General features: G+C 39.9%; 1 protein-coding gene across 1 annotated transcript in view; it reads left to right on the top strand.

Moving 5' to 3' along the window:
• Positions 1-17,379, top strand: part of LOC139736042 (tyrosine-protein phosphatase non-receptor type 9-like) — a 128,943-nt gene extending 111,564 nt beyond the window's left edge. Inside the window, exons 6-10 of the mRNA XM_071646787.1 lie at positions 2,890-3,704; positions 13,105-13,265; positions 13,564-13,793; positions 14,518-14,725; positions 15,283-17,379. Of these exons, the coding sequence (XP_071502888.1) occupies positions 2,890-3,704; positions 13,105-13,265; positions 13,564-13,793; positions 14,518-14,725; positions 15,283-15,512 (1,644 nt within the window). The 3' untranslated portion in view covers positions 15,513-17,379. The remainder of the gene's footprint in view (positions 1-2,889; positions 3,705-13,104; positions 13,266-13,563; positions 13,794-14,517; positions 14,726-15,282) is intronic.
• Positions 17,380-24,239: the final 6,860 nt, after the last annotated feature.

The following is a 24,239-nucleotide window of genomic DNA, read 5'->3' on the forward strand; positions in this document are numbered from 1 at the left end:
TTCTTTCGGTAATCGCCAAGTGTGGCCGTAAACTGAGTGTTAAGCATGTTTAGTCCTTAAATGTTGTTGATAGCATCAATATACGCTATTTCAATATGTGTTTTGTAGCATTTAATGTTACTCTGAACATCAGAAGGTATCGATGCAAGTGATGTAAATTTTGCTGCCCAGTTTCTGTAGATGGTGTGTACCTGTGACAGACATATCTTTCATCAAGTATAATGTAGTACACATTGATGTAAAATTAAAAGAACAAACTGAACTATTAGAAATTAGAATGCAAATGCAGTGGACAAAATATTTTTTGTGTTTTGTTGCTGCCTTCAGCTGACAAAACTGTGTTAAAAAAACCCCCCCAAAACAATAGTCTCAAACGAAACTATCCTTTTGACTGAAATTGGCAACTGATAGAGTAAAGTGGACAAATAATAACAACATTAGCATTTCCAAATATCAATTTTTGTTATGTGTTTGGCTTTTAGTTTTTTTTTTTGTACAACTCATTTGAACATCCATTTGCAAAGAGAGAAAGAAGTACAGGATATTTCTTAAAAGAGAAGGTGTTTGGGAAAAAGGGGAGGGGGTGGGAATATGAAAAAATGGAGTACTGTATCTATTAAATGAGTGGTGTGATTGGCCAGGTTGTGGCAGGGATTCCTCGGAGGCCTTGCAAACTGTGTGTTGATTGGCTGGGTGGGATCTGATGTAAATCAGACTGATTACCATTGACGGAGATGAGTGAAGCTAAGCTCAATTGACAAATCAGCTGGCATGCTGTGTAACATGCTTCTAACTGAAGCCACACCATAGGGATGCCCTAAGAGGAGGGGGGGGGGGGGGGGGAGAGATTCAGAGAGAGAAAGAGAGGGAGAGGGAGAGAGAATATGAGCTGGCATGTGAAGCGTATCACTGGCTGCTCTGTGTTAGTTTGCATGTGTGCTCTCTCGCTCAGGAACGTGATTTAAGCCCTCCGTGTCTTGCGCACTGTTTAGTGACGCCGATGGACTCGTCTCTCTATCACGGTGCAAGAATGGCTGCTGTGACTCTCTCTCATGCGTTCTTCCCTCCTCATTGTACCAATCACCAGTCATTTGTGACACGATCATTGTAGCGCATGCATGGCATGCGCAAGAGAGAGACAGAGAGAGAGAGCCTAGTCGCGCCAAAGTGTGGACAGTTTTATCGTTAGCTTCAAAGATGGAACATCCTCCTGTATCGAGTCATTGTGTGATGTTCAGTGCATCGAAGATTCAAATGGAGCTGAGCTGTACTTCCTACTGATAATGAGCACTTGTCACACATGTTGCAAACCCTTTTTTTTCACGTTATCTCTGCAACTTCCAGGCACGGGTTGTTAGAGGACTGTAGGTGCATAGCATTTGGCTTTGTCAAAACCTGTAGTGTGTGTCCTTGCACCTGGATGTGGTGTGTCTGGGGTGACTAAATTATCCAGGAAGACGCTGTTTTGTGTGATTACCCACCTGATAAACATTTAACTGAGCAGAAAATGTGTGTTCGATCTGGACGGCTTTGCAAAGTGACAGTTTAATTTTTAGTTGGATTCTGATCTCCGGCAATATCAAAACGTCCCCTGTATTATAGTGAGGTGGCATCTGTGACTGACTTGTTCATAAGGGGAAAAAAAGGAAATTGCACTTTTGCTCCCGCCTCATTCATTTGTGGCCAACTCTTGGAGACAGTATGCCTTCAAAGGCAAAGACTGGTCGTATCATGAACGCCTTTTTCAAAAAAATGCCGTTTGGCAACCGTGTCAGTACAGCTCTGGTGAGTGATATGACTGAGGTAAGATGCTAGTCCATGTTATCACCGACATACATGAAAACATTCTGTATCCTGGTGAAATACTGCATAAAATGTTGATTGCAGGTGTTGGGGACATTAGAGAAAGTGACAACAAGGGGATCTGAAGTACTGGAAAGGGAAGACGAGATGGAGACTACACCATCTACCTCAGTGAGATTTCGTGAAGCTGAAGTGAAGCTGTTCTATAACATTTCAGACAATGAAGTCAGTTTTTATTATTGCCTTTGGCTGTCATCTATTACCGCAACTTGAGACTAAAGCCTTAATCTCAAGACGCATTAATATCAGTGTTTGTAATGTAGGACATGCCAACCAAGAAATGTGAGCATCTGTGGTGTGGTGTTGAACCTTCCTCAAAGCAGTTGTGGTTGTTGCAGAAGAGGGGTTGTTTGTGCTGTAATGAGCAGAAATTGTAGTGGAGTGAAGCTAGAACATCATAGTACCCATCAAGATTAAATTTTGGTGGTTTCCACATATACCTATATAGCTCTGATTTTCAAAGATGTGATTTTAAAATTGTGTATCCATGGGTCACTTAGTGTAGCCGTGACCCAACTAACATACCAAATTTGGCTGTAGGAATCAGGTGATAAACCACAGCCAAAGGTTTGTTTGTATGCAACCCAATCCTGTCGTGTTTGATGTTTTGACATGCTTCATATTACTCTTCTCTCAGTCTTTCAAATCAAGAAAATGCAAACAAACCAATCTTAACATATGTCTGAATATCTCTTAGCTGGGAAGTAATCTAACTGTGGACTTTTTGTGTGTCACCAAGAAGTCGCCAAGAATGTTAGTAGGTGTCATTGTGTTGCATTATTTTGATTTTTTGCAAAAACATTTAAACTATCATAAATCTAAATTGTTTAAAGATGCATTCACAGATTTTGTCTTGGATATGCAAATGTAATTTCAATCAGAATTTCGGATGACAGTCAGTTAATGATAAATACTGTATGGCTGCTTGCATCTGCCATAATTTTCAGAGATATATGAGTGGTAAAGACAAATAAAGAAGAATGTTTGAAATATGGTGTTCTTTGTTCTGTCACTTTCCTTTCTCAGATGACCCTAGTCAGTGCTGAGAGACTGTGCCGTTATCTGCCACCTACCTCGTTACCAAAAGACCTCGGTGGCACTGCGGAGGTAAGGCACCTAGACTGGCTGAACTCGTGTTTGGACCAGAACAGTGACAAGAACCGCAACTCGCGAGATCTGAGCGACGCTCTTGTGGACACGCCAGAGGCACAGGAGGCCAACCAGAAGGCCGTTGAACTCTATGTCCCTCCCGAGCGGTTCGGCACGCCGGTAGACAGCATAGAAGGATTTGTAGTGGATATACACAATACGGGTAGCACGGAGAGCCTGCGGTCATCGAGCCAAAGCGAAACACACCCAGACATGGTCCATGGGAGTATAGAGGACATGAAGACGAATGGTAGCAGTAGTGACAGTGCCAACGGTACGGGTAATGGTAAATTAATCACAGACTCCAGGGCTAACGGCCCAATGTCCAGGAAGGGCCGTGGGTTTAGTGACATGGAGGAAGAGGAGGAGAAAGGACAAAAGGATGCTGAAGAGAAGCACGAAACAGAGATCGTCCACGAGAAAGGGAACAGCGCCGACGCCGACAGTGACGGCATCCCGGAGGGACCCCCACCGAAGCCACCCCGCCCCAGACCCAACGACTCGCCGCCCCCTGTGCCCAACCGGCAAGATATGACAATGATCAGCCCCGAGTCGGTCCACCAGCCCACGGACAGTGGAATGGACATTGAGACGCTGGTCTCCTACATCCTGACCATGCGGCAGAGTGGTATCTACAAGGAGTACGCAGCCATCCGGGCAGAGCCTCCAGCAGGCACATTCCATGCCTCAAAGTAAGTATCAGGGTCTGGGATGATGAGACTACCTCCTCATTGTCTACAAAAAGGTGTCATTATATTGCCATAATGCACATTTCAGCTTGTGAATTGCTAGGATTGCAGATTTCTCTCTCTGCCAGTGACACATGCAGACTCTCTGATGATAATCTGTAGGGTGTCTTCCCGGAGACGGGGAAATTAGTCATGCAGGTGGTGCATCCCTTCACCACTGATGATGCATCAAGTTTGGAGTCAGAGGCGGGAAATCTCTCTCGGTTCTGAGATTTCTACGACTGAAAATCACTAGGCAGTATCTCATCATGCAGCTCTTTCCGTCCCCCCCCCCCTTTCCCCCTTTTTTCTCTCTAAGCTCAAATTGTAATTAATTTTCCGTAATGGCAGTAAACAGAAATATATTTGTTAGATGCATCAGCTCTTTTGCTCTAAAGGTTTCTTGCTTGTTAGGAGTGCAGCCGTGCAGGGATTATTATTTCAAACATGCCGGCAGCTAAAAATGGTGTCAATGACCTTGTGATCCTGTCGTACGTTATTTCAAAAGGAGCTTTCCGTGACAGGATGCATCAAGCATCCAAATCTTCTCCCATCCATCGTGTGCTCTGCATCATGTGAGAAATGGTATCAGGCTTTTTTCAGGGGGGATAAAAGACACACGGGTAGGAAGATGGGATTTCAGTGAGACTACCATTCATGAGGATCGATCCCTGGCTTCCTGCCCAAATAGAAAGAGTGACGGAAAATTGGGTACAAATTAAAGGGAAAGCACAGTCTTCATATCCCTGCAAAACTGTCAATTTTGCTCAAAAATGCACACAAATGCGTAAGAAATGTGTGAAATAATGCTGTAATAACTTGATTTCAGGTTGGTAACGATGAAAATGCGAAATATTAGCCAGAAAGCGTCATAGGAAGTACTACACGTATAGTGCCAGCATTTGCAAGTAGATAAGTGGTAGCATACATATGCAAAACACAAAAGAAGAAAATAGCAACATATTGCTTGAATGGGTGGTGGAAATCACTTGTTCCAACAAGCCTTATAGTTATCTGAAGCGGTCTGTTTTATGTATTGAGCTTAGTAGTATTCAAGGAGATTGAATAATGACAACAGTATTTAAAATAATGTATAAAAAGCTAAGTATCTGAATGGAAGTCATATTCATGAGAAGTGTGCAAACACAAAATTTTGTTGAATTTATTGCTTAGTAAACTCTATCAAAGTGTGGGTTTTCAGTTTTGTATTTGCTGTGCCACATGGAGGATTGATTTGGCTATTCAGTTATGAATAGAACAGATTTACAACAAGAGCTCAGTGCCACTTCAGAAATAGAGTGAAGATTAAATAATTTGTATCAACATCATCTGCACTTTAATGCATGCAGCAGCATCAAATATTGTAGTGACAGGGTGGACAAATTTTTAAGAGGATTATAGAGCATGAGGATAGTGCAACATCATTTCCATTGCTTTTTAGATTTATTGCAGAGGAAAATTGTGACTAGAATTCATCCAAGGTTGAAAGGGATAGTATAGTATTGATGGAGATGTGGATTAGGCTTTTAACTTTTTGCGAGATACCAAGAAACTACTGTAGAGGGAGACAAATTGAAGAAACTCACACCTGAAACTTCACCCCTCTGAATAATATCTTTCTTTCATACCAAGAAAATACTTATGAAATAACACAGAGCATACCGTTCTAGAGGAATTCAACGTTTATTTAATGAAAATTAATTTGAAATGGCTGAGACATCCAAAAACAAAGTAAAACAAAGCAATCCTAATAAAAGGTGGGTCCCACCTTTTATTAGGATTGCTCTATTTTGGATATCTCAGCCATTTCAAAACCAATTTTCATCAAATAAATGTTTAATCCCTCTTGGAATTACATGCTTTTTCATATTTAATGAGAGGTTTCTCATTATCTCGCCAAAAAATGTTGGAAACCTAAAATTAGGTCTCGACCAAAACTATATGATCCCTTTAAAAAAAAAAACAGTTGTGAGGTCAGCTGAGACAGGCACAATGAGGAACTGGTATATTGAGTCATATCACTTTTATCAGTTAATCTTCAATACTCGGTGTGTGAAGCAATTTAGCTTATGGCGCAGCAGGGTAGGGATGTTGATTCGACAATCAAATTGACCAAGTGTTTGGGTCGGATCAGGAAGGATTACTTTGGAAAAGCACACCACAAGTGCCTTGTGACGAATGAACGATGGGTGAATGTGTGTGTGTGTGTTTGCGGGGGGGGGGGGGGGGGGGTGGAGGGGTTGGCAGACTGGGATGTGTATTAGGAGGAAAGGAGGAATCCAGCAAACTTTTGAACTCCTTCAGCAGCAGAGTAAGTCTGACTCACCTGATCTGTTGTGGTCACGTCCCCTGCTCTCTTTTGCTTACCCCGCTCTACCCGTCCCTACTGATTGTTGCCTTCAGCTGCACCTTCCTAACTCTCATGGAGAATGATGGATGGAACAATGGGTTGTCAACCCATTCTGACCACCTTTCCTGTTTTCTTCTTGTGCAAGATTCATCGATAGCTTGCAAGTCCCAGAATTACCCCTTTGCTGAGGCTGTGTGGCCTACAAAACTGTATGTCAGAGTGTAGCACTCTCGATCAATTTCTTGCTAAAATGTCACTAGTTCAAAGACTGGAGAAAGATTCTTCACATTTTGTACATTTTTTTTTTTCAAAATACTTCTTCCTACTGATGGAATTAGAGGTTTAGCTGAGTGTAGAAAGTTTGTGAGATGCTTTATTTTTAGGTACTTTATTTTTAAGTGAAGCAGACATACTTAGTGTTTATGACACATTTAAAAGTGATGAGACCTACAAATGTAGCCTAATGTAGTTGTGAATTGTCAATCTCTTGGTAAAGGGTTCTCCTAGCGCAACAAGAAAGCCCAGGCAATTTCTTTTTTAACTTTTGAGGAGGTTGTGGTATTTGGGGGAAAAAGAGTATGGAAAATATGCTTGTTTTTGGTATTGCTGTAGATTGTGCTGTAAATGATTGCTGCATAGATTTCCGTGAAGGGTGATAATCATGAATGCAGGCACGCATCTCACTTACAGCAGGTAATACCTACCCCCCCCCCCCCCCCCCCCCCCAATACGAAGAGCTGGAACAGGTCTCTACCATTTCCAGGCCTGCTGTTATTATTCTAAGAGCTCAAACTGTAAATAACCCTAACCTGGGAAAGGCTGCTAGAGCTCAGTGAGAAATTCTTACTCATAAATGGAAGAGAGCCGTATAAGGTGGCATCTCCCTTTGTTATGTACGAAAATGGGAAAAATATCACAGCTGGCTTGTCTTGGTTTGGTGTGGTTTGTTTGGGTTTGGTTTGTTTATGTCACATAACCAGTCAGGAAAAGTACACTTTTGGGTCGCGGCCAAGGGTGCTGGTGGCTTGTCTACCGTGCTGGTGGTTTGTCTACCTCTGTCGATCTTTGTGTGAAAATAACTCTTCCCTGTGTTGATCATCCTCAAGTTCACTTTAGATGATTTTGTCATTTGTGTGCAACATTCAAGAACTTAGTAGATTTCTCAACACATTATTTATATATCACAGACCTCTCAACCATTCTGAGTTGGGAGGAAAGAATCTGAATTTTGATCATCCCCAGCTGTTGTTTCAATAGGAGTTTCCTATTTTGTTTTTTTGAATAATGTTGCTACACTCTCCTGTGGGAACTGCGCTTTCTTTCTTTACTTTTGAGCCAAGTCATCCCTAGTTTTTAGTCAGAAAGATTTGGAGGTCTGTATATCATTCTTTTCTTAATTTACTGCAAACTGTATGTCATCCAATCCCCCATCTGAAGAGAGAGAGAGAGAAAGAGAAGGAGACAGCAGATATATAGTGTTGAATGGAGCCAAGAAAGCATGTTCAAATGCCTGGTTCAATTTATTTTACATCTCATAAATTGTGCCATCTCGTGATATTGATGTGTGGGTTCTCCATTTCTCTCTCTTTCTACTCGAGCCATGTCCCCAGAACATCTGGAAGTCTCTAAATATCAAAAGCCTGTCATTTCCTGAAAACAAAACACAAAGAATGCTGCACTTCTTCCAGATATGACTGTATCTGTCACATGGGGGATTTGCTCCTTGAGCTTGTCCAGCAGACTGTTACTTCTGTTTTGTTTTCTTTCGTTGTGGAGGATGGGGATCTCTTGTTGAGGAAATAGAGCATTTTTGTTACTATGTTGACAAAACGTTAGAATGGCAGTGGTTGTGTTCAATGCATTAGTGTGGATTTATGAAGAGTGGAAAGGGGGTGGGGGAGAGGGCTTTGTGCATACAGACAGTGGGTGTGTGTGGTGTTTACTCATCCTCATTGGGTGCTATGAAAGTATCTGTGTGATACAGAGAAGGAGGGAGGATGAAGGCATTATGGCACGCTGTCCTCGTAGCAGGAAGATCCCAGATCACAGCTTGCATTCCGCCCAAGCAGCATGTGGCACGGAGGAGGGGATATGAAGTAATCAGTCCGGTGTGTGCCAAGGGTTTAGTCACGGGCAGTGGCACTGACTCAGCCAACACACAGGAGATCACACAAGGGTGTTTCTAGTCTGTTTGTTCTTCTGTGTCTCTTCTTGTTTGTTGTGTGTTGTTTTTAATTTTTCCAGGGAATTACCATTCTTTGCTGGGCCTACGTTGATACGACCAGGTGACTTGGCAGACCTGTCCGAAAAAGTTGTTGATGGAGAGAAGAGAAATGAATTGGTTTGAACAGAAATTGGCTGTCGTCAAATTCAGGCCATGACTGTGCTGTCGTTAAAGCATGCGACAGGCATGCCATTTTAAATACATGGCATATTAAGTCAATGTAGTCCCATATATAGCCTTACCGGTGGTCTATTTTGTTGAGGAAGAGGATTAATATTGTGGATGGGATACAATTAAATGTATGCGTGCCAGTGTGTGCGTCACATGATCTCTCAGTGGGGTGACTGAAGGGCACAATGCTGTGTTCTCGGACATTCCTTTTTACTTTATGTGTTGATGAATCCATGCCAACTTTTTACTTCTTCTGAAATACAAGATTAGTGGTGGTAATTTGGCATAGGTCTGTACGATGAAGCAGCATTTTTTTCTTCACTTGAAGGTCATGCTGTGGATGTTCTTCTTTTTTTCTGCTTAAGTTTTTGTGGTCATGAACAGTCTGTTTTCCAGGATTATGAATTGAGTGAGGAAAAGTATTGTTTGATACACACAAGAAAAAAAAATATTTCACCAATAAAAATTCCAACAATTGATAATTGAATGAAGCTATAAAGTTAATTGTGCTGCTGTTGGTTATAAAGCATTATGTTTGTAACAACCAAGCCAGTTTAAAATCTTCAGACTCCTCGTCTGCTCCATACATGAAAGTTGATATGTATTTTGGAGGGTTATAGAACTCCCACAAAAATGTATTGATTCCCTTTCTTGATCAATGGGGCATTGGAATGCGAGTGGGTACAATTTTGTTGTTGTTATTTTAAGTTTAGATATAGATATTCATTTTATATGATTTCATTATCATTGTTTCTTTGAAGGGTGATCATATGTAATTGATCTCTTACATTGTTGATGGTCATACAAATGTGTTTTAGTATATTCACTTTTTTCTGGGTATTAAAAGAATAAGATGTTGTTGTTGGACATAATATCTGGATACTTTATATTGGTTTATATGCTATTAAACAATGTGACAGCGATGCTTTCAACACCGCTATTAGATATATTAAAAAAGTTCTAGTAATACTGCTTTGGCCCAAACTGTCATATCTATTATATGATAATTCTATGATTGGTGATACACGGACTATAAATAGTAAAACAGGATATTTAGGACCCTGCAGTGAGCCCTGTTGAACCCCCTCCCCCCCTTCCAAATATTTTAGTCAGTGTGTGGAAGTGGCACTTGTGTGTCACTTTGGACATTTCACAGAGTAGCCACACATCATTATTTTAAATGTAAATTGTCCTACAGATATTCACGAGTTTACAACAGGGAGAGCAGGCAGCATTGAAGAGTACAAGACACAGCGTACCATGTATTCAGGTAGAAACCCAATGCAGAGTGCAATAACATAATCACCAGCGGTTGTGTCATACCCTCGTGGAAGCATTACTGTCTTGCACCCACATGCACCTGCTAGAGTCGTGATAGGAGGCATCGATGACATTATATTTGTGAAGTTATATCATCAATTCATTATTCTCCCCCCCCCCCCCCATTGTAAAAAGGGGGCATTCTTCTCTACATTTACTTTAGGACTCATGAAACAGTCGTCACGATCAATCGGGGGGGGGGGGGGAATATATATATATATATATGTATAATGGGGGGGGATTACTATTAAGTGGCTTACCTCTCCCTTTAACAAAGACAAAAGTTTAATGTAGATAGTTGGGATATTTATGCAATAGTAACCACCGTCTTAGGAGTGAGGTAATCTTGATGATAACATTATTTAATGTAGCAATTGACTCATATCCCCTTATCATACTCAACTGTTATTTCAAGTATTCTATGCCTTGAGAAGAGAACTCAGTGGTTATTGTACAATGTATGATAACTGCTTGAATCAATGCTCAAACCTTATCATCAGAAAGAAAAATAAAAAACCTATCTTGAATCCCCCACCCTTCATATTTTTGTAGGTTTTTTTGTGTGTGTATCCTACACAAATGACTACAATGGTGATCAGCTTTATGAAATGATTCCCATCCTGGTGAGGGAGTGGTATATTTTCTGGATTGGAAGATAATGCACAAGTAATTTCATGGGGCTTTCCACTTTAATTGCATAGTGGGTACAGTAACGACAGCGGCTGCGCTGAGTGGTTTTTGTTGAAGGGGCCAATGACCGCCAAATGCTTTGTGACAGAAAAAAAGGGAGTAAGATAATTGCATAGCACAGATGTGAGATGTCTAATTATAGCTCGCTGTAGGCAGAATGATCCCTCAGCTCCAGCTCTTTTTCCTACCAGTCTCTGTTTTTTTTTTCTTCCCCACAATGTGGTTTCATGGTATGTTGCTTTTATGAGCTAAATGCACAGGTGGTGGGCTTCAAAAGTCTGTCAAAACAATCTTTCTTCTCAAAGCCACTGCTGCTGCTCAAAATGTCATGCAGTTTTTGTTTTTCATTTAATTATTTTTGTTGACAGTCAACAATGAATGTGCTCTTGAATTTCCATTACATTACATTCCTCCATGATCTGTGGTGTGCCTTGTCAATTTCAGATTCTTGAATAGACAATGCATGCACACCTGTTTTGCACAATGCTATGTCATCCAATTTAACAGGTGGTAGAAATATTTTTGGCAACATATTTGAAGAACTAAAGTAAACATGATTAAAAAATAATTACAATTTCATGGTTACTGTTGAGGTTGTAGATGTGATTGAATTGCTGGTATTCTGTCACAGTGAAATTGTGACATAATGTACGTGTGCATGCAGAGTATTGCTGTCCTTAACCCGTTGAGGACGGTTTGAGTTTGCTACAACACGCATTTCCCGTAGACACCTGCCCGAGTATACTCGGGACTCGTCCTCAACGGGTTAATTTATGGATTATGTTGGCTGCCAATACAATACCTGACTAAATTGAAGATTCCTGTATTAAATTTCAGGTACTTACAATGTCTTGTCCCAACATAACCTCCAAGAACTCAATCAAAAATGATCAGTGGTTAGAAATCTTTGTTCATAGTACAATTCTCTCTTGGTTTTATCTCCCAAAATCGCTCAATTTTTGTGGAGCGCTAACTGTTGCAGTGGCAGCAGCAGGGCTATGAAGTGGTCTCCCTGATTATACCAAATGTGCAGGAGCAATCAATTCTTTCAGAAAAATGCTATTAAAAAACACATTGATTTTACAATGATATGTTCCACCATACATTACCCTTCTACATTTTGCTGTATCAGTCATGTTTTTCAGTTATATTAAAACGCTTTGTCTCTTTTCTTGCACTTTATACTTTCATCCTGAAAGGGCATAGAGATTTCTTTCAGAATGTGATTGAGGCCTTGTGAGAATAGTTTTATCATTATTACTTTCCGGTGGCAGAAATAATTGGTGCAATGTCATGGAGTTCATGTGCAGAGTCAATCTTGAAACAGGGTTAGGGATTCTGAACGTGAAAGGAATGTGAGCTGCAGATTGAATGATGACTCTCACACTGTGTTGTCAGGAAATGTTGTTCACGTCTCGTGGAGCTTGGCAGCGAGTTTGGTGGCTGTGATGTTTTTCCTCCTCACAAATCAGTTGGGTGTGATGCCAGCCACTCTCAATCAGGGCTTGTCGAGGGTCGCCGCGTCTGCCAGTTGCGTTCTCCCGTTCCGATGACGTAGCAGACTCCACGTGTGACAAAAGTCGCTTCCATGTAAGCCTAGACACGCGTGATTAGCACTTGTGGCTGTCTGAGGGGAGCACACGCACGTCAGAGCCCCGCTGACAGACGAAAATACGACAGACACCCCTGCTGATTGCAGGAGGGTTTGAGATCAAACCGCAAACTCTCACCGTTAGCGGCGAGAGAGAGGCAAGCAGGCTTGTCGGCATACGGGGTGCCTGTAGATATTGAAAAGTCCAGCATCCCTGGCAGCCATCACACAGCTCAGCAGGAAGGCAATATCCTCCCTACATTCTCTGAATCTTGATCCTTGCATGGTGTATCAGAGTTGGCAGTTGATGAGTTGTCAAGTGTTCAAATCTTAAATGTAAATGCGCTGTGAAAGGTCTTACAGGGTACCTTTGATTGAACTACAGGTGTAAGGGAGGTTTATGGTAGCATTTTGTTCTCAAAGGACTCTGGTATTAGTGTATGTATGTATGTGTATGTCTCTTTCTGTCTGTCTGTCTGTCTGTGGTCATTGTGTTGTCATTGATGTTGGCAAGTGGAGATAGTACATGCACAGATTTTGTTGTCTTTTAACATGTGACAGAGATTCTGATCCACACTCTACACTCATCTGGAAGCCACCAGACTAGACATGTATTGATGCTCAACAGGACAGCACCTCTCATCTTAGTGCATCTTTCTCATTCAGTTTAATTCTTTTGATGACATCTAGTGTGCTTGTGAAGTGATTTGTTATGTCAGTGAAGCCTTTGGCAATCCTCTGGGTTGCTTTGGGCAGGATCTAAGTCAGAAATGAAGTAGGCTACCTCAGTTTAGAGTGGTATGTTTTTTAGAACAGCATCTGTTTGCGTCATACTCGGGTGGTCGAAAAAAAAGATTGTCTTGAATAAGTTTGTACGTATCTTTTACAGAAGAAAGTGCGATCTGAAATCTTTCTGGAAATGTGAGGAAAGAGGAGAAGTGAGTAAATGTTGTCATGCACCCAATCAATTCTTACAATGCTGTTCTACTTTTCTTTTCTGTCTTTCTTTTTAATCCAGACATAGACAGAATGTGTACAAGAACCGCTATGCAGATGTCCTGTGCTACGACCATTCCAGAGTCAGACTGCCTCCTCTCAACGGTGACCCATACTCAGATTACCTCAATGCCAACTACATGGACGGCTACAAACAGAAAAATGCCTTCATCGCTGCACAAGGTATTCATTTTGTCAAGGACAGTTCCTCCAGTTTACTATTTACTATCTGTGTTGTGTGTGAATGTTTTGTGAATTGAATTGGATATTAGTCCTGTGAAATAAATCGAAATGAAATGGAAATTGAACTGGAACTGCAATTTAGTCCCACGAAGCAGGCAATCCATACATTTTTGCAGACTTTGTTTGTGAAAAGATGTCAAAGGTGTCCAAGAGGCACATGAGTGCCATATGATTTGCTACCATATGATTTTTCTCCCTAGTTGAACTGTTCCCTGTTACTCTTGGTTCTCCACCATAGGACCGTTACCAAAGACTTTCAGTGACTTCTGGCGAATGGTGTGGGAGGAGCATGTCCTGACAATCGTCATGACAACAAGGACGATGGAGAGGGGGCGGCTCAAGTGCGGCCAGTACTGGCCGCTGGAGACTGGCGTGCCCACGGAGTGCGGTAACATCACAGTGACCTGCATAGACGTGGACCAGAATCGAGACTACACAATGTCCACTTTGAACGTCCACAACAAAGCTGTGAGTCATACTCCCATCCTTCCCGTCTTCCTTCCTCCGTCCTCACCTTGGTGTCATTCCTGTCATTGTTTCATTCATTATCTCGTCCTCAAGGCATCAGCTAACGAGCCCACATATATCTCGGCTTTTAATGAGCACATTCTCGGGGGCATGCTGATGTTTGACCAGTCAGAAGAGGAAGATAGGCCCTCCTCCACAGAATCTGATGGCTGAGAACCAAAAAGTCCTTTTGACATTACTTTCGTACCATCTCTGAATCATGACTAAAGTTTACAGTGTGTGAACCCTGCATAGATGTGTGATTTGATGTCCCATCGATACAATACTGGAGACTGAACACAAAATGTGTGATACCCTTTTTGAGATCTTTTCCCCCTGCCAGTGTAGCTAAACGTGAGCTTTCAAAAGAAAAACAAAATACTGAACACGTAGATATGCTACAGCCACTTCAAAGCAATGCTCCAGCTGCTCCAAAGCAAAGCAACAAATGTAAGTTTTAGCAGAATGTTGATGTCAGAATATTTCATGACATGAAAGAGATGGAGTAACAGGTTTTTTTTCTCCATTCTGAAGATTTATTTTTTGCGGTCAATCTGATGACATGAAAGAAGGCTCCTTGTAGTTCTGTGCGATGTCAAGAAAGTAATGACTTCTTAAGTTTTGTAACCCATGTCCTTTCACTGAAGATAATTTAATCTCCTTGGCCATTTACTCACTGCTGTAGACTGGGGAGAATAGGAGAATAGCCCACTTTCAGTTCACCAGTTGGCCGGACTTTGGCACCCCGCGGTCAGCCCTGGCCATGCTCGAGTTCCGCGAGGAGGTGCGGCAGTACCAGATGGCAGCGGTCAAAGAGCTTGGGGACGAGTGGACGGGGCATGAAGGAGGCCCTCCCATCGTCGTACACTGCAGTGCTGGTATAGGCCGAACAGGTGGGTTTGCTGAAGCAGCGAATCCTGTCGCTGTTTAGATGAAGAGATTTTCTGTTTTAAATTTGTGAAAAGTATTGCACAGTGTGTCTTGTCGTTAATATGTAATTATTTAAAATGTGGAAATGTGAGTTTAGTTGTTGTTGTTGTTGTTGTTTTTCAAAGTGGCATACTTTTGCTGTAAAAATATTGCATATGAGTTTTCATTCAGTATAAAGTGAGGGCATGGAATTTTCACTGAATATTTTCTCTGAATTGAAATACATGGAGAGCAATGATGACCAAGAGACTTTTAAAAAAAGAAACACTTTTCAAATATAAACAGGTTTGTGTATTTTGAATAATGTAGTTTAACCTGCTGAAGACTAGTCCCAAGTATACTGGGGCAGATGTCTATGGGAAATGTGTGTTATGGCAAAATCATCTTGTCTTCAATGGATTAAAAGATGTTAAAATAGTTCAGAAGTACATATCCTTATGCCCTTCACTCAGTGTTTTTCACACATGATGAAAGTAGTCTTCAGAGAGAGAATCTGTACCCGTTGAATCTCTCCTTCCAGGTACATTCTGCACCCTGGATATCAGTCTGGCGCGGCTGGAGGACGTGGGAACGGTGGACGTCTGCAACACGGTGCGACTGATGCGTGCCCAGCGGGCCTACAGCATTCAGACCCCAGACCAGTACGAGTTCTGCTACTTTGCCCTCGTCGAGTACGCCCAGCGTTCCAACAAGCTCCACATGCCCATCGACTTCACCGGCTACGAGGACAGCGAGAGTGACAGCGATTAAAGGGAGAGACACTCTGACCTATTGTGAGAATTGAGAGCGAGATTGACAGACCCGTCTCAAAAGGCCAGAACTATTCACTGTAGGGATTCAGTGAGAGTAGGTTGGGAGAGGAGGAGGAGATAAAAGAAACTGAAGGCATTAAGCCATTAACTGCCAGCACTCGAGGACTGTTCACGCGACGGTGTGTGATATGAAAAACTCCAACAAACAAACAAACAAACCAGAAAGAGTGATTGCGCGAGAGCTAGTGGAAAACAGACCCCCCTCCTGCTTTTTTTGCCTCACAGTGAATGGAATGGAAGTGCTGGGAGTGACTCGTCACAAAAGAAATCACAGGCAGTGGGAAGCGATCTGAAAGTGTCAACAGTAAGATCTGATCGCAGCCAGGAAAGAAAGCAGCCACTGATGCAATCGTTCAAGACACTACAATCTTCCAGCAAGTATCTTTGATCTCAGAGAGTACACACACACACAAACGAAAAACGGACTGAACTCTAGCCATCAATTTTGTTAAACGTAGAATCTACCTGTGATAGAGTAATATGTTTGTAGTGTGAAGAAGACTACAATTCACAAGATAGAAGGCAAACAAGAATTTAAAAATTGAGAGGAATGGAGAACCAAGGGGTAGGTGAAGAACTATTCTTGTACAGATAAAAAAGCTGCCAATTTACTTCACATCAACAAATTTTCATTTCTTTTAGTAAGAAGCACTTTCAGGCTTATTTTGTGTGATGAATTTCAGATCTACCCAATGGGGGTAGTGGTTGGAGGGGGTGTGTAGAACCCCCCCCCCCCCCCCCATGCTTGGCCTTCCTGACTGCAGCCACGTAAGGTGGCTTCTGTGAAGTTGTGGATGGACCAAGGAAGATGAAGAAGGGATGGAGGCCTGGTGTGGTGATCATCAGTCTTCCACCAGGGAGAAGCACACTGCTGATGCGTAATTCTCAATGAATATCAGGGACGCAGAGTACCAGTAGTCATTATATGGAGGCAGATTAGACGGTCAGTGCTGCACATAACAAGTTGGCACAAAAAATGTCGATCACATGAAGGAAACCCATCTCAGATGAAGTCCATCCATGGCATGAACTTGCAAAACCAAATTTATCATATGTTCTCTTCTTTTATAGTGTGCAAATTATGTTCCACAATGCTTTATAATATGAGAATTGCAATAGTCAGCATGGCCCAAGAGCGTAATTGTGGGTCCATTCTCAAACTTTAAAAGAGAATCAAGTGCAAACTCACTGGAGTGGTGTGTATTTCAGGCATTTGGATGAGGGCCAAATACTCTTAGAAGGCATGTACCCATTCATTTGGCTTGCCCAGCAGGGAGTCATATTTGCCCAGGGCAAGCAAGCAAGTTAGTCTGTAACAGTCTGTATTAGACAGAGCAGTAACCTTTGACATGCAATCAGTTGAATCAGAATTTTAGTTTGATTTTTACACTTCAATACATCTCCATGTCCAGTCCATCATCCTGGTATAAATGATTGCACCCTCTTTGCATCCTTGGCTCCAAAGAGACAGAAGATTTGACAAATGTATCAGATTTATTTTTGATGCCAAAAGATATAGAGAGATAATTATTTAGTTACTCTGTAGTGTATGTCATCGGAAAAGTTGAAATGCTCAGGAGACACACGCAAATCCTCATTCGATTGAAGAAGATGTTAATAGGTGCCATGGATGCAGTCTAACTCCTAATCATATACAGATTGTATATATTCACTTACTAATAAATTTCCCCTGCTCTGATGACTGATTTGTCTGGTCTGTGACGAGTAACTAACATTTTTCTAATACAAAAAAAATCATGCAAGCCAACAGAAATTGATATGAAGTCTCATCATGTGTCTGTACAGTGGAGGAGGCTTACAGACAGATTGTGTCATTTCCAGAAACCTATGAATAGTGCAGTTGCAGGAGAGAAAAAATAGAATGTAGAGCAATGATGATTGTCTGTAGGAGGCATACTGCCTGCTCCCTGTTCTATAGAGAAGATAGTGATGAGGTGATAGCCTGTTGGTTGCTTGGTTACCACTCCCTTCTCCTCCTGGTTCTCTTTTCCTCTTCTCATGCCTGGTCCTGCTGGACAAACTGCTTGTGATGTGGCATCCTCTGTCCTCTGGTATTAGTCAGATTAATGGCTGAAATGAGCCAGATAGTTTTGGGTGCATTTTTCACCCCCTTTTCACTCAGATGGTATCAAGACACATAATTGTGTACACCATTGCCCTTGCCAAACACCCAAGAAAGAAACAAAGAACATAAAAAGAGAATATGAAAATACTCTATATATTTTATTATTTCTGCCTATTTATACAAAAAAAAAAGGAGAAATAGAGTGAACTTGAATTTTTCGTTGAGTAGAATGCCAAGAGAACTATTAGATGAGACGGAGTGTGTATGTTATCCATGATCCTGTACATATTTATATATTTAAGTATGCTATTCAGCTTGTTACGATGTAAATGATCATTCACATATATAACTCTGTGTCATGATTGTCTGTATGAATGTCGTAGAGGGCGCTGTAATGTGTTAAGGTGAGTCGGGTATGTGCACGCTGTTGTGGCAGTTTGTGCTTTTCGTTGAGCCGATTCAATGTTTTCTACTTGTGTACTTAGTTTAATCATGTTTTGTAGCTCACCAAACAGGGGCATATGTCCAGCAGTGGTGTGATGAAATCAAGCACTGGGAATTCTCTTAATTTCTACCTATCCCACTTGTATAAAAGCCTGCTATTAAAATCAAAATCAAAATATGTGTGTCCACTTCTATATTATTTATTGGACAGGACAGTTGCTGAATTCATCGTCACACAAGATACTGCACATTTTTGTTTGTTGATGCAAGAAAAGACATTCTGGTTTAATACGTATATAGCAACACCATGGCAAGCAGCAGAAATCGTAAATCCATCGTCTTTGTTAAGTGTGGTCCTTCCTCTTCTATATCCACTTGTTTTGAGCTGCAAGTGTGAAGCCCCCCCCCCCCCCACCCCCTCCCCGACTTCAGTTGTTGTTGCTGTTGTACCACAGTTTGAAAGTCAGTTGTTTAGCATTGTCTTGCGTTATCATGCCTCTCAGTTCTTCCTTCCACTACTTGTATCTGTGTAGTCAGCCAGTTTTCACTAGAATGTGTTAAATGCTGCTGTAGCTTCAGATTTCTCTCCCCCCCCCCCTTCTCAAGTCAAAAAGCAAATTTCCAAAGAAGTGATGTACTCTTCTAAGCAAAACCAAACCAAACCAAACACCCCCCCCCCCCCAAAAAAAAAAAAAAAAAAAAAAAAAAAAAATGGTTGGAGACTGATTCATCCATAGTGGTGATTGACCAGGTTGTATTAAACTTGGACATTCATTTTTTTCTGCAGTAGCATTCTTGTGTCCGAGGTAAAGCTGAGTACATTTAATATTGTTGGCACTTATTTGCATTGCAAAATGATTGTGAGATTACAGGTATATTTATTTACTCTCTGGATAGCTGATGTTTGTCCTGAGCACCAAAATGAGGAAGACGTCAGTGTCTTTGCAGACTGGTAGGCAGTATCATGCATATTTAATAATCCTGATTTTCATTTGAACCTCAGTATTGTTAGTTTTTGTTTTCTGAGTGCTCAGTAAACAGTCATTGAAGTGCAAGAAGCATTCTTCTTTTGGCTGTCTGTCATACTGTGCAGACAGTTTGTATTTCAGTGTTATTAACCTTGGTAACCACACGAGGGCAGTATTCACTGTGTGTCTGCTGAGTGTAAATCAGTTTTTGTGCTTTTTCCTTTGTTCATTCTTGTTGCACTATGCAAGATATTTTGATACGTGGAAATAGAAGGTGCCATGCTTTTTTTGTGTGTAACTATATGCTAGTACAACCTGCATATTTAACAGATGTTTTAAATGTTATAATTTTAAATAAACTTGAATGAGAGTGCTGTTCAAACATGGGGATCGTCGTGACATGTTTATAAAACTAGGCTTGCCTCCGGTGGTTAGATTTACACATTTTATGCTTATTCAAACCTACAGTCGCTGGGAAAGTGATGAAGTTATTTACCAATAGTGCCATAACCTGGGGCTGGTGCTTAAGCAGTCAGAACTGTGTCCATTTTTTCCAGAGGGTTTCTTTCACCACACCAAGACTTGATATTTCTCCAAAAGAAAAAAAAAAAAGAAGAAATCTTAATACATGTGTCTAGAATTTTGTGAAAATGTAGCAAGCAGCTGCAGGTCCCCATTCCTGCCTCTGCCATATCTTGTCAGATTGAAGTAAATATGCCATATATGGCAGTTCATTTACATCTTTCTCCTGTCAGTCAGTTAAATTTCCTTGGTGTTTTTGTGTTGAAAGTCTCCTGTTTTTTGGATTGTCACAAATTATGCCAGACAGTTATCAACTACCCATGGATGCCAGCTTTGGGACTTTGCTTATAGTGGCACACAAGGAGTTAAAGAGTGGCTGTGGTGATTTTGTTTTGTTTTGTTTTGTTTTTCTTAGAAATGCACTCAATATGTGGCGTGCATTCTATTCTAACTAATCTTGAGGTACAGATTTGTAATTATATCTGCTGGTTGGGTTGCTTGGCTAATGGCATAGTCTCAGTTGAGTATATCTTTACTGGATGGAAATAGACCCACCTGAAAAGTCATAATTGTCCCTCCCCTATTATTCTCAAGTGCTTGGTGTACATGTAGACCCATGACGGGATCAAATAACAATATAATGATAACCACTCACTTGTGCTTGAAGTGGGTACAGGATAAATAGTTTGTGTGTGTGATTGGATGTTGCTTATCAGGTCAACTAAGGTGATTTCATCGTTTGTTGTGACACATACTTCCTCATCTGGGTAATGCTAACACTACTGCCTTTGGTGAAAATATTGAGAATATGTAAACAGGTCAAGTCAATTTGTAGTTAAACACATTTTTTTTCTTCCTTTGATACTTCTTGTTTATGTCATCGGTCAGTGTGGCTGGTTCTGTAGATGATATTTGTAACAGTCTAGTCAGTCCCCAACACCATACCTTTTTTGTCAGTGAGGGGCAGACCTTCCCACAAGACACAGAGACTTGGGAGGCACATACAAATGTCTTAAAATAATTTTAAAATCATTGTAGTGTCCCCAGATGAGATGGCCACAGTGGTAAGTGTGATCATCTGAATAAATGCAAGCCAGTTCTGATGCTCTACCCACCAAAAAGGACCGGGGGTGGGGGATCATTTATGTCTTTTTTTTTCTCACCATACTGCCCAACGTTGAGGATCTTGTCATGTGGTTATAACAATGCCAGAATTCTATGCAGGAGAAAAGATGCCTGTGATTCACATACTGCTTTAATATCACAAGTTCTGTAATATTTTCATAGATGTGATATTTTACGTGGGAGTAGAAATCTGGGAGAGATTTCAGAGTGCAGGATTAAGTGAGTTCACTGTATTGTGTTGTAAAGTGCTTGAACTTGGTGTTCATCAATTATCTGTGTTATTTAATTCATAGCTTTAATCTGATGTCAGTATTTTTGAATGGCTCAATCATAGAAAATCAATTGTGAGTACAGTTCACTTGCCATCACTCGAGTTGTTTGATGCTACATTTACTTCAAAATTATTCTTATAATCATTGGCTTAATTTTTGCACAAGTGTTTGATGTTATTTTTATTTACATATTTCTATATCAGTGTATAAATAGGGTATGGCAAAAAAAAAAATGTAAATAATCCTGTATTTTGATTTCTGTAACTTTATTTGTGGGGTGGATTTGTCTGTGTAGTGCGCATGACATAAATGTTGAATGTTTGTTCTCTTCAAGTCTTTTTTGGTTCGAATGGATTTAATCAACTGAACATGGATATTAAAAAAAGAAACACATAAACTCACTGTCGTCAGAGCAAAAGGAATGAAACGTGTAGAAGGTGTCGTTTGTGTTGCTGCGTATATTGTCTCTCAAAGGTGCATGATGTGTGGTGTGTTTAAAGTGGGTGATGCATACATTACAAGATGAGATGAGGTGAATGAAAGCAAGATGGGAAGATGAGATAGAAGTTGACAAAAAAGAAGAAATACATATGTACTTGTCAACTTAAATTATATATATATATATATATATATATATATATATATATATATATATATATATATAGTCTTGTTCCAAACATTGTATGCCAGCTTTCAAATATCTCCATGTCTATATATATAGATAGACAGAGTTTGAGTGCAAAAACAACTACATGCCATTTTTATATTCTTTTTAAGATCATCAAATAGAGAAAAAGAGAAAAATATATCTTTACAATGATACTGCACTTATGACCAAAAAAAAAGTTTTGAAGAAATCAAAATTATCACAAATATTTAAATCATTTTCTTTGTTTTTCAGCTGATTGGATCTCAAATATCTCAAATTGTCAGCGATGGATGTATTGTACATACATTTGTACATACATTTAAATCTAATGTGTATGGTCCTTATACAACTTCGGTAGAATCCATATCTTGAAATATTGAGACAAAATCTACTCTTCTCTTGGAGGATTATATGAATATGTTTGTTTGTTTTTTAATCTAAAGTTTCTTTACATGTGGCTTTGATTGTGCATGTGTGTGTATATAGTGAGGGAATGAGAGATAAAGAAAACACACAATAATAAAAAAACCACTCAATTTTGTGGTGAGAAATGATGGTCACATGTTTCAAGTTAAAGAACAGATTTGTAGCATTCAAGAAGTATAAAATAGACACTTGTGCTGCATACACGAGTAGTCGATAAGTGTCCCCTTAAAACAAGCAAACAAAACACACACAAACTCATAACAAGAAATGAAAATAGATTTTAAGTAGATTATCTTCAGGAATGAGGAACAGAAACCTTACTTCTGACTCGATGTTTGCTTTCAAATATCTCGATGTTGTTCATCAAGATCTACGGATCATGCAGTGTTGCATTATAAAGACTACGGCTGAGAGATCTATCTTACCTATGTGTGTTTTAAAAGAACAAACACATGAAACTTCATGCTATCAAAATATTCACAAATGAAGCATTTATCTATAATGATATTCAAACAAATTTGATAAGCAGATGAAAACTGATTGTGAATTGCCTATTTCCAGTTGCACATGAATTGTTCCCTTACTATGTACACTGTGGGTAGAAGACTACCATTCTGAGAAACATACACTGATATGAGTATTCTGAAAAGAGCAAAAACAAAGAGATGGTTGAATTAGAATAAATTCTAAATGCTGAAAAAGGAAGTATGCTAATGCATAATACTATGCTGTAGGTTTGATAATCATACACAGCTAAAAGTGTGATTTACTATAACTATACTTCCAGCTAGTATGGATTTGCAAGGCAATGCTTAATAGCTGTCTGTATTTTTCAACATTGCAAAAAACCATGGGCATACTAAAACGGAATATGTGTTTTAAAAAATATATGCAATTTTACATCTGGACTGTATTGCAACATGAACTTTTCTTTCTTTATCTTGCCTCTTGATAAATCTGAAGGTGATGATGATGTCACCAAAACTGAGAGAAAAATCATATGACCCATTACAATTAATGGTAATAATCATCATCATTTTTTTTTACTCAACAATGCAATGGTGGATTGATAATCAAAAGAAGCAAAGGAACACATTGACAAAAGATATATACACATATTTTCTGCTACATGCCCTCCAAGAGTTTAAATTCATGTTTTGTCTGGGGCTAACATTTAAACTAAACATAATGAGACTGTGACACATGAACCATCAATAACTGATAAAAAAATATCATAAATATGCTAGGTAATGTCCAAGATAAAGGCAGTGCATTCTTACATTATCTTGTCATTGCAAATATTACTCAGCAATGTTACAATTGAGTCATATAATGTATCATCAATCATTGTGAAATTAATAAATACCATAAAAATCAGGCACTTCTCAATTTGGATATGACATCTTTGTAAAAAAGAAAAAAAAAGAAGTATACTTCATTCAATACAATTATAATGCTAGTTTCCTTATATCAATGTTGCAGACATTGCGGAGGAATAAAGGCATTGACATGGAAATTGATGACAAATATTCATAGCACTTAATCATACCATTATGGACACATATATCACTCCGTAACTATCACTTGTGACATTACTCTACCTCTCCCTACAGTATATATACACATTTTGTTAAGCAAGTTTTCTTCAAATCCTAGCAGTGAGCGTCATACACATAAAATTGGAGAAGGAATGTAGAATAATTAACATACACATACACAGACACAACTGCCGACACATACACATACACAACTGCAGACACATACATAGACACAGACACAATTACAGACATACACACAGATACAACTACAGGCAAATACACACACAAATACACAGACACAGACACAGATGTGTACACACACAACACACATACACACACACACACACAACACACATACACATACACACACACAACACACATACACACACACAGAGAACTATGATGAATGTAGAACGAGACAAAACACATAAGAAGTAACTGAAACATTGATAACAAAAACAAACAAGATCATATTCACTATGATTTTGAGGTACATCATCATTTCAGATTAAAGGTACTACTACTGACAGTGTCTGCATGGTGTGGACTCACACTGGAAATAAGCAGAGAGCAAGAAATAAGTATCACACATGGACTAGGGCATACAGACATACAAACAAACACACAGACAAAAA

Source organism: Diadema antillarum, unplaced genomic scaffold (assembly GCF_040938485.1).
Source record: "Diadema antillarum isolate AM-2024a unplaced genomic scaffold, OU_Dant_1.0 seq00000620_RagTag, whole genome shotgun sequence".
Classification (NCBI taxonomy): domain Eukaryota; kingdom Metazoa; phylum Echinodermata; class Echinoidea; order Diadematoida; family Diadematidae; genus Diadema; species Diadema antillarum.